The sequence below is a fragment of the Nothoprocta perdicaria genome, unplaced genomic scaffold (genome assembly GCF_003342845.1).
Source record: "Nothoprocta perdicaria isolate Ctin4 unplaced genomic scaffold, notPer1 scaffold_542, whole genome shotgun sequence".
Classification (NCBI taxonomy): domain Eukaryota; kingdom Metazoa; phylum Chordata; class Aves; order Tinamiformes; family Tinamidae; genus Nothoprocta; species Nothoprocta perdicaria.
The window spans coordinates 69880-84790 of NW_020455802.1; the positions used below are offsets into that span (position 1 = coordinate 69880).

The following is a 14911-nucleotide window of genomic DNA, read 5'->3' on the forward strand; positions in this document are numbered from 1 at the left end:
AAAAAAAAAAGAAAAAAAAAGAAAATCCTAAAAGCCTTATACATCATTCCTACCATTAATCCCAACTGTCCTGTTCATTTTTTTTCCTGGCACAGCCTTTAAGTTAATCCCCCATATTATTTAGAACAACTTTTCCTGGCCAGTGTTGAAGTATTCATGGCTATGACGACAGCTTGTTTTCTAAAGCACAACTTCAATGCACAGAAGTACACGGTAAGAAAAGGCCAACTGCTCAACTCATACAAATCAATATATTCCTTTGAAGCACAGGCACTCAGGCCAAGGCTCACAAGTGGAAGGGCTAATGCAGGATTTAATTAAAGGGCACACGAGTGTGCCCGGATTGCAGGGGTGGGAGGCAGCACCGGGCCCAGGGACTGCACAGGCCCGACCCTGGGGCACTCCTCGGTTACACATTAACAAAGATGCCGTCTTGGGTGAAAGTCTGTGCTTACATTAAGGGATCAGCATCACTAGAGCCTAAATCCTTTATTTTCTTTTAATTCCACCAGCCAGACTCTCAGCTAATGTAAATCAATATTTTCCTATTTACGTCAGCAATCGTAAGCAGATTTGCATCAATCAGGGGTCTGGCCCCATTATGATTTTATCTGGAAATGTTGCAACTTTTCAGTAGGTTTCCAAAGACCCTTCTCTTAAGCGCAGCTTCCTCCTCCTCCTGGCAAGTGTTGCCAGAATTTCACAACGTGTGATGAGATACTCGTCTGAGGTATCACAGGAGCCATGCAGGACATTCAGAGAGCGCAGGAAAGATCCTGGCACCAGCTGAAACTCCAAAGGCAACATCAAGGAAGCTGGAGGCAATTCATCCAATTGGAATTTGAAAGGCAATGGTAGCCATAACATGTTGGGAGACAGACCCTGGCATCACTGGCACCTGCAGCCACAACTATTTTCACCTTCCTGGTCTGTACAGAAATTGGTGTTTCCCACACCAATCTGGAATCTTCTTGATTCCAGAGAGTCACCACTTGTGACATAACCCATGCAAGCAGGCCTGGAAAAACCCAAGAAGCTAAAATTAATTAAAATTAAGCCAAACCCAGCACAGGGCATGCTCTGAGAGCTGAGATGACCATCTGCACTGCTCGAGACCTCTGTAAACACCTGAATTTCAGGATGCTTTTCGCAGTCTCTCTCTCGGGGCCAAGCTTTTGGGTTTGGCTCCCATTCCTTGGAGTGCTCTCTGGCCCAACACCCATGTGAAAGCAGCCACCAGGCAGACTGGAATCAGTGCCTTTGTAACAACATTTTGCACAAAGTTTTCCCTTATGCTCTAAAATATGCTAATTTTTCACAAAATTAAGCCAACATACACAACACACAGCCAACACATATAACACACAACATGGTCTACGTTAGGTACTTACGTCTTCCACTGCTGACTGTTGACAAAAAAAAAAAAAAAAAAAAAAGTCAGCATTTAAGCCACATCTCTCATACACTATTTTTAAATATATAGACACATACACACATATATATATGTATACACATATATCCACAAGTACAGTTTTTGCATGAAAATCAATGTAAATTAGTGCATGTGTGTATACACATACACACAAGAGTGTATGTATTTGTAAAAACAGTGTGTATATGCATTTATACATAGATATATATTTGTATATATGTTTATACATCAATATGTACACACCTACATATGTACAAAATACAGTAATTTTATTTGCACACAAAAGTATCTTTCATGTTGATGCTCAGCTGGCCCTTTGAAAGGCTGAAGATTAACTAAAACTAAGCTCTGTTCTCCATTCCTAAGTCATTCTGCTTTCTTCTTTCAGACATTAGGGCTGGGTTTGGCAGTCACAAGAAGGATCCAGATCAGTTGTTCAGATGATGCTTCCAGCTCACATAGATGTTGCACTGGGAAGACACGGAGGCGCAGGGCAATACAGAGAGAAATCAGTGAGTGAGGCTGCTCACAACAGGACTTTCAGCAACGCTAAGGCAATATCCCACACCATTTGTAATACACAGATAATGAAGAGTGGCTTGTCTGTAGCACACAGGTAACAGAGAATGGCTTTTACTTCCTTCTTCATAAATGTATTAACTAGAAAAGGGTGGAGAACGTAACTCCTCGGCTGGAATTGGGAGCAAGCTGCATCTCCCGCGGGCCCAGGGCTGTGCTCACTGCAAACAGGTCGGTTAGAGCCCAAAGATTCCTCTGGTCTTCATGCCAGATAAAATACATAAAACACAAAGATGCAGCCAAACAGTGCACATGTCTTTGTGCTGACACGCAGCTGTTTGCTGACCAGTGTGTTTGAAATTCCTGGCACTATGAATGCTACGCTGGACGTTTGGCACATCCCATGTAAATGTAGAAAGCAGGACAGAGCCGGCGCGTGACGCAGCCCCCGCTGGATGGCCAGGGCTGGCGTCAGGTTCCCAGCGGGATGCAGAATCAAACCTCCTGCACCAGAAATGTGCACCCCTCGTGAAACTGTTTGCCTTCTGCACGCATCACGTTGCATATTTAGCTTCTAATGCCATTTTTAGGTACTTGGGGATAGCTAAAAATAGAAAAATGATGCTCTTGGCTTGTCTTTTCATTGAATAATTGTTGACTTTGTTAAACACAAAGTCTGGCAGTCCCTTCCCAGGTTGCCATGAAGACACAGTTAGATATCCATAGCTAAGAAAAGATATTCCTATTTCCTTTTCTCAGCAGGAACGCATTGCTACCTCCCATAGAAAGGGGCAAATTAAGAGCTGCATGATTTACAGGGTTTTATAAAGTCATTCGGGACGGCAGCAAAGCAATACCCAAAAACCTAACCTCCCTGAACCAGCTGCTCTGTGCATATAATGCTGATTTGATTTACGCTGGCTTAAGAACTGGCCTTTCTTACTGCTGTGTTAATACAGTCTGAAGCGCTGCTAACATCTCGCTCGTTGCCCACGCCACTTTATAGCTAACCTCTTCAAGTCTGAACTATTTCAGCACAATGTCACATACCAAACTTATCAGCTCATGCAATGAGCCATGCCTGGGCCAGTTTGTTACAACGGCCTGTTTGTTAATCAATGTGCCCAGGAAAATTGAGAACAAATATTTGCATTCCCTTAGGGTAGAGCTGGGATCGAGAGAACCGCAACCCCATTTCCGTACACCACGGCCATCCTGTGATGTGAAAGAAAGGAATGTTCAAGGGTCAGTGATCATAAGGAAATTACACAGATAAAAGTTCCTTACAAGCCTGTAACAGCTCCGGGAAACCTTTTCCTTCACCCACCTCACAGAAAGGAGGCAGTTTTGTAGAGCCTGACGTAAGGCTCGGTGTGAGCCCCACGCAGCGCTCGGTGGGTGCCGGGCCGCGCGGTGGCCCTGCGCAGGAGCCGACCCGCGTGAGCTGCCTCCGAAACTCCTGCCCCGGCGCCCAGAGGAGCCAGAAACAACCTGCGCCCCAAGGACCCGCTCCGTACGCATTCAACGAGTCCTGCAGGCAGCCAGGCTCCTCTGAAACTCCCAAGTGTTTCAGGCCACTCTCTTCCAAAAGCAACAGCTGGGGTCGCTCTGTTTACCTGCAGAGTAAACCTCTCTCCCTTTAAGCCAGTTTAAGTGAATTATATTCCCCGCGCATCTAGGGGATAAGTCTTGCCCTATGTAGCTAACTTCTGGAAAGAAGAATGTTTCGCTCAATATCTCTCTTATGTCTTGGCACTGGGTTAGGGGCGAGAGCTCCAGCTCGGGTAGATCAGAACAGCTTCACTGGCACCTCTTAGAAGCAGAGGGGCACAGCCTGCCCTGCCCAGGAATTACTTTGCGCAGTGCTCCAAAATATACCATATCCGTACTGCTTCTGGACCCCTAAGCATCTCAGAGTTCCTCTCCAGGTAGCACAGTGCTTTACCCTGCAATACTTACAAGGCACACAATAATGGGATCCATAATGCAGATTTTATTCAAGCAAAATGGATCCCGGTGCTCTGTCACTGACACAGCTGGCCAGTTCTAACCATTTTTACCTCTCCTGATACGTGCAGTCTCCCCAAGCCCCTTACATGCAGGCAAACCGAAAAGAAGTCTCTGGCCTTTGGGGATGATCAGAAAACTGAACCTGTGAGAAGTGACAGCTGAAGAACAAGGAGCAATCTCTGAAAAACAAACAAAAAAAAAATCCATAGTTTTTAATCAAATGTAAAATTTGTTAATGTTTCCAGTAAGTAGATCTAACATGCAGCAACAAGACCAACACACCTGACTGCAGTACTTTTGTCTCGGCCCCTTCTCCTACCCTTTTCAAATATAAAAAGAGGGCAGTTACCTTGCAAAACCAGGCAGCCATGCTAACTACGGGAAAGAAACTGACTTTCAAGTTTCACATCAAACTCAAAATAGACCAAGGAGTCTCCAGGGCCTAAACCAAAGTCTCTACAAGTCCTTCTCTTGCTCCTAAATCCGCTAAATCTATCCGCAAGCAAGCAAGCCCTTAACCAAAACAGCCAGAATTATACAATTCAGATATACACAGCTATGCAAACTGCAGCTCTCTGAATTCACAGTAGAAAAAGAGACCGAGCTGATGTTTTAACTGGATGTCTGGTCAGCTCTTCTCTGAATCCTCCCGGTACTAAATTAGGAGCACTCGGGAGGAGTAACTGTGGTCTGTGTCTGTGTTGTGCTCATTATGTTACCAGGACACCAAACACCAAACAGTGCCACACAAAACGTACCTGCTACCGAGATGTTGCTCGGCACAGTGAGGATGGACAGCACTTTTTTCAAAGCTTTCTGAGTTGATATTCGTGTTCTCTATACTACATCCACACTAGAATTCAGCATCAGGAAATTAAGAATTCCTTATTCAGTCTCTGACACAAAGCATAAAAGAAATCAAGTTGGTCAGACACGGAGTAACAAAAGGGTGTTTTTTTGTATATAGGCACAGGAATAAAAAGTGAAGTTTTATACATATTTAATTCCCAAATGTACCATTATGCTAGAGTAAAGGATTGTATTGTAAAGAAATTTTGAGATAGCACAAAATGTGTTTATGTGTTTCTGATTCTTAGGAAAAATTCACTTCTGTGAGAATTAGATCCTCTTGGAACCAAATCTCTGTAATTTGCACATTCTGGGATCATTTCTAAGATATTTTAATGTACTTCCTCGGCATCATAAAATTATGTCTTCTATAGAGAAAATATGAATGAACGATTTAGATAGAAAAAGTTCAAGTGACTCAACCAGTCACTCATTAAACAAAGGCAATTCTTCTCATGATTAGACAGGTATGTTATTTTTCAGACAAGGTAAACACAAGGTTTGAAATGCACGCAATGATTATGAATATGGGATTTTTCATAAAAATATATTTGGAAAAAACGTGCAAGCATGCTAAGGACCAGGTATATCCAATATATATTACAATCATTTGAGGAATTGAGACACCATCATAAAGTTTAAACTCAATTTTTACAAATTAACACAATCACTATCCACAGATGAACAGAGACCCCACTGCATTGCAACCACGAAGCACTTAAAGGATGCAGACAGAAGAAGTAATTGTCATAAATGACACTGAAACCTTCCCGAGTTTGCAGGGAGAGGTCATCTGGATCACAGAGAGTGCCTACAGAAATACAAACGTCCAGACTTCACACGTTGTACTCACAAAGCAATGTACCTTTTACAAACAAATAAGCTTATAACAAACAAATGGTAACTATGTTGGCCCACACTTCCTCAAGAGATTTGTTAGTTTACTTCAGCACATCATGTAAAACACATTTGTACTTGCAGATCCCCTTCGCTATAAAGGGGAGCTTGTCTTTTTCAAAGAAAGCAGCTCAGCTGTCGAAAGACGTGAAAGACAGATATGATAAAGATATACCTGAGGATTTTGTACCAAACATCAGCCTGAGTCAGGATGAAATATTTTTACTCCTTTCCCTATCAAGGAATATTAGTATTTAAAAAAAAAAAAAAAAGAGAGACAGAGGGAGACAAGTATTTAGAGTGTGAGGGGTCTACCAAGAGCTTAAAACAGCCTGGAGCCTGGCTGCTGTTGGCTGAAACTGGCATAGGGCTCTCGTGCTTTCGGGACAAGTGCCTTCTCTTATCCTTACTGCTACCTCTGGCTGAAAGAAGATAGCAGATGGAAATCCCTCCCTCACTCCCCACCCTCACTCATCCCCCACAAGGTCCACACTACAAAGGGATGTGACAAGTTGGGGGCATTAGCTGGGAGCAGAAGGCACAAAACCGGCACTGGAGAACCATCCCCTTGCTGGGTAGCGGGCCTCAGCCCTCCTTGCTCAGCCCTCGACCAGCACCGCGCCGCAGCGCGGGACCCGCTGCTGCTCCTCTGCCGGGATGAGCCGCAGAACCGAAGGGAAAGGGACAAGCGTTGTCGTGACAGAAAAAAGCTTGGACTAGATAAACCTGCCCGCGCTGCGGGGCTGCCGCAGCGTGAGGCCCAAGGGCTCCCCCAGAACTGCTGCTGCTGCAGAGCGCAGCCGCACAGGCTGCAGGAGGAAGGGACAGAGAGGCGCTCTCAGACCTCAAGGACCTTGCAGATTTTTCCTGGGATTCCCAGGATTCCCAAAATCCCTTATTTTTTTATGCACGGTTGTCCACTTTCTCTTACTGTTCTCTTTACCACATGCACAAGCAGGACATTCTGAGAAGGATCGAGGAGGTGTCAAGGCATCAAATAGTCCTTGAAATCCACTGACTGTTGAGGCACCGCAGCCACCACTGGCATTTTGGCAAATTAAGCAGCATCCCACCTACTTCACTGCCCTAGGAATGGGTCAAAGTCTACCAAAGCCAATGAGCACTGACAATAATGAACCACAAACAGCAAACTAAGACACTGCTGAAGCTCTGGCTGCTTAGACACATTTAGCAAATGTTGGGTATCACTGTCCCCTGCTTTTCTTCTATCAGAAACTATACCAATATAACCAACTATAGTTGCTATCAGAAACTACGCAGTAGTAAGATGTCATTGTGGTCCTCCCTTGCTCATCCATCTATACGGACATGTTCCATATAGAAAACTTCACCTAGAAGATAAGGGACTTTGGGGCAGTATATTGCAAAACAAACTTTAAAAAATGGAGTATTAGTTCAAGTCTGTGGCTGGGGTACACCAGTGATTTCCATGAAGTGCATTAAAAGCTGTTTTCAATTAGCTCAATATTTGACCCATTTATTTTAGTCACTTAGAGGCCTTAGACCAGTAAATTATTAGACTTCAAAATCCAGAAAGTGTCTTAAACTAGTCACACTACTAGAAATATTATGTGAGATGATTTAGGTCAAGACCCTCATGATTTATGATGAGTAGCACAGTGACTAAAGGCTTTTCTAATAGTTTCTTTTTCAGACAAAATTCTAATTGATGGTCAGGCCTCACAGGTCAAGACTATAATCACTTTGGAAGCTCATAGCAGCATTGTTATTATTGCAATATTGCAACTATTTTTACAACTCTCCGTATTTTAAAGAAAAAAAGAAAGCTGTTACGTGCAGTTGAAACACTAGAGCAAAGCAGAAGTGGAAGCTTGCTCACACTGCCCCACTTAAGTGCCCTGACCCTCCTCTTGGGCCACAGGTATCACCCCTTTCCCCAGACCCATCTCTCGCTGGAGACAGAGCAGCATAAAGTCAACTGCTGACATTGCAATGGCATTTGAGTGCTATAGGTTTTCATCTGTAAATCTGTCTTTGTAGCCAGAAGTAAGGTGTCTTCCCAAACTACTCCACTGCTGACCTTTCTTAGAGCCATCACAGCATTTGCGTTTCCACCTCCACATTAAATAGACGTGTAGAGTTTAATGAATTACACCGTATTACCTATTACGTTCATTGCTGCACTCAGCAGTGTACTTAAATGAAGAGCCTCTTGACGAAGGCTTCCACCAGGCTGCCCTCCTTGCTGTCTCAGCAGCTGCGAGTCCCTGGCTGTGGGGCACTGCGAGTCCCTGGCTGTGGGGCAAGACAGGGTGCATCCCGCGGGCCCACTGCAACAGGGCATTCACCCAGCCCCAGCTCACCCTGAAGCAGGGCACAACAGAGACAGTGAGCACCCCTTCTGCCAGGGACAGGCTCTCTCCCCAAATGTTACATCCTGTCACCCTACAAGCGTGGACGTTAAAGAAGAACTTTAGGCTAGTCCTCAGAATCCATGAAACAAAAAATTATCCCTTCAATTCTCGCTCAGGAAGATTTCCTTGCAAAGTAAGACTCACAGACACAGATTTTGGTACAGAAGAGAAAAAAAAAATCTGATGATCACTTACTTCATTTTGTCACTCCATGAGAAAAGTGAGAGGAGTTGAACAAGAAACTCAGGCTTTGTATTTTTTCATCTACTCTTCTTTCTGAATGTAGGTCACTATATTTACACCATATCTTCAACAGGAATTCTTTCCTGTTTTAATTTGACACCAGCCTTCTGGTTATATGGAGATTTGAGGTAATTGAGAAGACATTCAAAGAACAACATGAAAGTTCTCCCAAAAGCAGATGTCAAACATTTGGCAGTTTAACTAATACAAAGGAAAAGCTACTGCTGCATGAGATGCACAATATACCTACAGACAGCTGCGGAGTGTGTTTTTCTTCCTTTTGCCTCTCTCTTCATTAATCAGACACAGAAATAGGCATTTGCAATTGTCATCCTGGTAAGAAACTTAACATGGAGAAACCCTCAGCAGTTGGAAATGCCCAAGTAGGAAGAGTACTTCATAAATCCAGCATTCCTCGCCTTGTGCTTAAGTATGATATCTTTAACCCTTGGCATGACTTTTTCAGATATTGTTACCATGCTGTTTCAAGCCACCAGATCCTTGTTGAACAGCACTACGGAGCACAGAACATCAAAATCACTGTTGCCACAGCCAACGCAGGATCCACATGTGCCCAGGGCTTGGCCTAGGGCAAGCCAGAGCTAGCAGCCCCAAGAGCACCTCCATCCCTGGCCAAGGAGAAGCCCCTGCTGAATTCTGAGCGCCGCCAGCCCTACGGAGCACCGGGGCACGAGCCCCTTCCCTCTGTGGTCGCCCCTTCTCAGGGTCACACTCAGAGGAAGGGCAGTTCACGCTTAGGGGCCGGGGCCATGGGCAGGGGGCCGCCCCAGGAGCTCCCTTGAAACTGTGCTCTAAGTAGCAAGCACCAGCAATCGATATCAGCAGGGAATATTTGGTTAGGAGCCTACCATGAAGAGAACCATCCTTTCAGCAAAGCTTATATGGAATTAGTCCCACTGCACAACTTTGTTAATGGAAATTGCACAGCACAGTGAGTGCAATCCACTGTATTTTCAGAGAGAATCAGAAACAATTTTTCCATGATCCCTTTTCCTCTTTCTGGATATGCAAGAATCACTTTCCTTTTAACCAAGACATTGCTTTAGCATAAAATACAATGCAACCTGCATATCCAGGGGTTCAGAAAAATCATAAAGACCAATGTGGTTGTTGTTCAGAATTCTGCTTTAAAAGTGCTAAGTTCAGCTAAGTGGAACAGTGCATGTATACAAACCTCTCATCTCAGAAGTAATTATTATCTCTTACGTGGATCACAGTTCAAGCTGAGATGAATTATTCAAATCTCTGCTCACTTTGCAACATCTTTGTAACTAGTATCAGCTAGATTTACAAATTCAGATCTGAACACAATCAGAACCAGAATAAGAAAATCCTGAAGGACAAAAATTGAATTTAGGGATAAAAGGCAATATAGGAAAACTTCGACAGCTGGAGATTTTCACATATGTGTAAGTATGTTGCTCCATTTTATACACACCTCGGGAATCGAGTATAAGGCTGCTGCCTTATCAGGGTTTAATTTCTTTTTTTTTTTAATTATTTTCTTTCCCTTGTGAAAAGAAAGCGTCAAAACAACAGACATGAATGGCTACACCAAACTACCTCCTCCAATGTTCTAGTCAGATGAATACCTACATAAGCAAAAAATCAATTTTACAGCAAGCTCAGTTCATGCATGCAATAGCAAATTAAATCTCAGAATTCCTGTTGGGTTTGGTCTGCCTGTTGATGGTGCTCATTAAAAAAATACATATTACAAAGTTATGAACAACTTTAGCAGCTACTTCTTGAGTCATATCTTATAACCTCTGAATAAATAGATAGCAGCATCAAATGTCATTATGGCACTCGGCCTGTTCAGTTTTGAGGGTATTTTAATATGCCTGCATCCAAAGACACTATTGCACAAACTATTAAATTGCTAGAAATATGGCATGAAAGTACGAACCAGAGGGAAGGGAAAAACTGCGAGGTCCAGGCAGAAGCTGTAATGCAAACTTTGCCCATAATCAGATCTATTTATATACAGAATAAAATTGTAAAAATAATGTCGTATGTCCCACACAAATGCAGACATTAGGTTTTCTGAAACATAAATTTGAATGTTTATGGACAAAGTTCTCCATTGAAAATCATGTTCTACATTTCCATCACTTTTTTTTTTTTTCCTGCATGAAAAAAAAAAAACCTTAGGTTTATGAATATCCCCAATGACAACAACACAAGATTTTATTTTTGGAAAGTTTAGCACTGGACATCGTAATTTAGAAAGCTGAGATGAAAACAACCAGTTCATCAATGTCAGAACCATCAGAGTAATAATCATTGAAATACTATGTTCAGACTACTAGATAATTTTATTATTTTTGAACATAATAAACATAAAACCCAAGAATTTCAGACATAAATGCAGGGATGCCAGTATTATTCACAGTAAGCTTATTCCTTAAACATTTCAAACATCTTACCTCATTATTGACCTCTACAGGTTTCTTCTTTGTTTCTCCTATGTCCAAATAGCTGTGGAAGGAAAACAGTATTACTTATTTATAATAGCACGTAATTTACTCAATATGAATATTTTATCCTTTTTTTTTCTTTTTGTCACTTGAAGCTTGGAAAATGTGTCATGTCTCACTAAGATTTTATCATGCCTAACTGAAGATTTTAGTGAATGAGGATAATTGTATTACACATCTGTAAGTCAGGCCTCTGGACTCATACAGAAGATGGGGGAGACTTCAAGTGTCTGGTGCCTGGAACAGACCCTCAGGGACCCAGTTCTCAGGGAGAAGCCGACGAGCTACCGAGGCTGACGAATAAATCTCAGCACAGCATCGACTTACCAGAGTTTCCAAGGTCATCATCCAGCCTCTTGGTTTCCCCCAACACATTTAAAGCCTTCCTCCATACCTATGCTGAGCAGTGGCTTGTTTTTTCAAAGGATCCATGTACAGGTACATTTCAAGAAGACTCAGACACACCTGAAAACTGTTTTTTCACAGCTAAGATGCAACAGTGTCAGCCAGCACCACTGGCTGCCGCGTCAGTGGGTCTGCTCATGAACACCAGCTCTCAGCAGCTGGAGATGGGCCCAGGCCTGCTCTTCTTCCCACATCTGCACTGCTGTTGGAGAAGGCTCCTTAACGAGCACTCACATCTCTGCAGAGCGGCACCTTCAGCACCTCCTGCCAAACGCCAAAGGGGAACACACAAATGGCCCAGGCAAACAAACAAACACCTTTGCAGCTTCTCCATGCAAGGAGGACCAAGTTCTCCTGGAACCAAAATACAGAAGCCTTACAGACTGCAAAACTGAAAAGAAAGAAACGCCCAGGGAGGTAAGTGGCTGCAGGATGTATGGTTGAGTGTTGACTGGAGGTCCTTGCTCTGGAGGTGTCTCTGCATTATTGTCAGGAGAACTGTGGAAAGTGACCAAGAAGAAGCAAATCTACAGTAACAGGTCTAAATTCCCTATAAAAAGATCTGGGTCTTCACTTGAGAACATCTTCCACAAATCTAAAAGGTTCAAATAGGACCAAAGACTTATCCTGGGTAAGCACGCTGAAAAAGTTGCTATCTTTAAGAAAGTGTGATGAAAAAAAAATATTAATTTTGCCTTCAATACCACAAACTTCTTAAGCTTTTACAGTTTTCATAGAACTCTATCACTGATAAGTGCAGGAACTACAAGATCTCAAACCTCCCTGCACATACACATGCCAAAATCAGTTTGTACTCACTTGGCAGGCTAATAAAAGACAAAACAAGCTAGGAAGCTTGTTTTATTTTGCAAAAAGTTCCAATGACTTCATTCTTCTTTCAAAGAAAGTTCCTGCTTATTTTTCTAAAAGCAGAATTTTTCAAATGCTAATTCTTATTTTTTTCAGTTAAACATTTCAGCTGTTTATGTTGCCTACATACACTCAGTATTAAACACCTCCTGCCTTTAAAACTGAGGGCTTGGGATGACTAAAGTTCATCTCCTACAAGGGAGTTCTTCCTACAGGGAATAAAAAGATTCAGTTTTCAGTCTAAGGTGTCTGTGAAGAAACAAACGCACTACTTGAACTGGAATGATGGCACCCTCAGTTTCCGCTTTTGCTTCAAAGCTCCCTCCGTGCCCGTACACTGCCAGTCATCACGTCCCCAGCACGTCCCCAGCTTCACCTAGAGTATCACTGCAATCCTCAACAAGCATCACTGCAGCAAAGCTGTAAGGAAGCTACAAATCTTGTGGTGCTCCAAGATCAGAGTCAGCCCCTCTGTGACAGAAGCTCTGGTTCCCCTTGACTGCTCTGCCCTTTTCTGTGACACATACACAAGCACAGGCATTTTGCTCTTGCTCTTCTCTGCTCTCGGTTCCTTCCAGAAACTCTCTAGTTGACATCTCTTTTCTTCTGACCTTTCTGGACAAGAAGTCTCCCTCATCTCCCCTCTGCATACCATCTATGACTGAGATAAGAACATGACCGACATTAAACCCTTCAGCCTGTCTTAAAATAATGCTGAAAAAACCCTTGTCCAAGTGTACAGCAGTCCATAAACACAGAGGAGAATCATGAGTCAGAATATACAAATGCCACAGGTCTTGAGTTAGTCAGTTCATTCCCCCTACCCCTCCCTAAAATAGCCTGCTTTTACCAGGTGCTTTAGGTCACCATTTCTTTAAGTATTCTCTTTATTGACTTCCAAATTCTGAGGTATCTTGTTGTATATTCATGACCATAAAAGTGTTGATGAAATCACAACAACAACAAAAAAAAGCCTTTTTCACCCCCCAAAAAATCCAGAGTCTCCAATTCTTTATGTGAGACACGCTAGAACCACATGTTTAATAGCTTTTAGCCTTTGTGGTGAACGTAAAACATATGTATGGAGGTGAAACATGATTTGCTAATAGTTATATAACAACTTTAAGGTATTCACAGAATTGGAGAATTTAATAACAAAAGGTACAGTAGATTTTTCTTGGAAGTTGAGTAATACATTTGACACGGAAGAGAATACAGAAAGGGGGTTATATTTATCCTGCCATCCTTCTCCCAGCTTTGCCACTTAAGTGTGAGACACTTCAATAAATCTTTAGGAACAGATTGTGACAAAAGTGGAAAGATTGCTGGTAGAGATCCTGCTCATTATTCTGAGAATTTCAGCCTGGAAAATGTAGACTTGACATGATTAAAAGGAGGGAGGTTTGATCATGGTGGGGTTTCAGCTGCACACAGAAAGGAATTCCTAGTTTGAGATTTTTTTTTTTTAATATGTTACAGGAAAAAAAAAAAAAGGCATGACAAAGACCAAGTGAAATATGTGACAAGACGATCTGGACAGTGGAATTCACTGCCAAAACTAAGAATCATGTTTACGGGCGCTGGGGAAGCAAACACAACAGTCCAAACCTCCACAGCATTTTCCCAGTCACTCCCTGGAAAAATGAGAGCTTCAGTGTATTTCTTGGTGTCAGGGCAGGGAAAAGAAAGTAATTTGTCATCTTTTAATTAACAGAAGGGACCCAGTGACTGTGCTCTTAAAAAGCCTGCATACCTACCTGAAACGAACAGAAGGGATGGAAACCAGAGAGCTGGTTGAATATGACAGATTTTTCTAAAATAACCAAGACAGGAACTGCTGGCAATTAAATCCCCAGGCTCGCTGGCCCTGTCAGCACTCCCCTTTCCTGGGGCTTTCTCCCAAACAGCCCTGCATACGGACACCTGCCCCTCAGTTAAGCAGCACACGCAGCGTCGCCACACGTATGGTAGGGCCTTGGGGTTAAAGGGCTGCTTCTCCCCCACAGAGCCACGTCAAGGAGCTGGCACTACACAACAGAGGGCAATGACAGCCTTTCTATGGCTATTCCTTCTTCTTATTTTTTCCATTTTTTTTTCCCTTTGCCTTGGCAAAAGTACTCTGCAAATCCCGACCCTCGGGTTCCGTTTATTTCTGTTACTCTTTAAGCGACTCACTTGAGCTTCTTGAAGGCTTCTCTGCCGCCGGCCACATACTGCTCGCCGCTCTGAAGCTCCTGCAGCTGCCGGATGCGGTGCCCGCCGCGGGGCGTGTAGATGTTACGCACGGCTCCAAAGGGCGCCTTCACGCCGCCTGTCACCTCCTTCAGGAAGACCTCGAAGTTGGACACCTTCTTCTCGTGGACGACGATGCGGCGTCCCGGGAAGAAGGGGTCCCCATTGCGGTACACCAGCACGCTCTTCACCGTGGGCTGCGAGAGGCACGAGCCCTTGGCGCCAGCGCCGCTCATGCTCGGCGCCCTCCGGCCTCCTCCTCGCTGCGCCGGCACCGGCCTGTTCGGGAGAAGGTTCCCGCCTGAGCGCCCCTCTCGCCTCCACTCGGCCACTGCCCACCCGCATGCGGCATCAACACCCACGGCAGCGCCTCCGCACCAGGGCCCACCTCCAGCCGGGAAAGGAGGGAGCCGGCGGCAGCGGGGAGGGATCTCAGCCTCCCCAGGGCTTCCCCCAGGGCGCTGCTCAGCCTCCCTGGAGGCTCCTCCTTGGCAACCTGGCCGCGGCGCTCCCGGCTGCGCGGGCACGTTAGCGCGGCCGACCCACGCCGAAAAGCA

At 44.0% G+C, this 14911-nt stretch overlaps 1 protein-coding gene across 1 annotated transcript in view; it reads right to left on the minus strand.

The window, feature by feature from the left end:
- DCDC2 (doublecortin domain containing 2) overlaps positions 1-14590 on the minus strand; it is a 56539-nt gene extending 41949 nt beyond the window's left edge. The window contains exons 1-2 of the mRNA XM_026048481.1: positions 14298-14590; positions 10797-10848 (exon numbers count right to left, since the gene is read on the minus strand). Of these exons, the coding sequence (XP_025904266.1) occupies positions 10797-10848; positions 14298-14590 (345 nt within the window). The remainder of the gene's footprint in view (positions 1-10796; positions 10849-14297) is intronic.
- Positions 14591-14911: the final 321 nt, after the last annotated feature.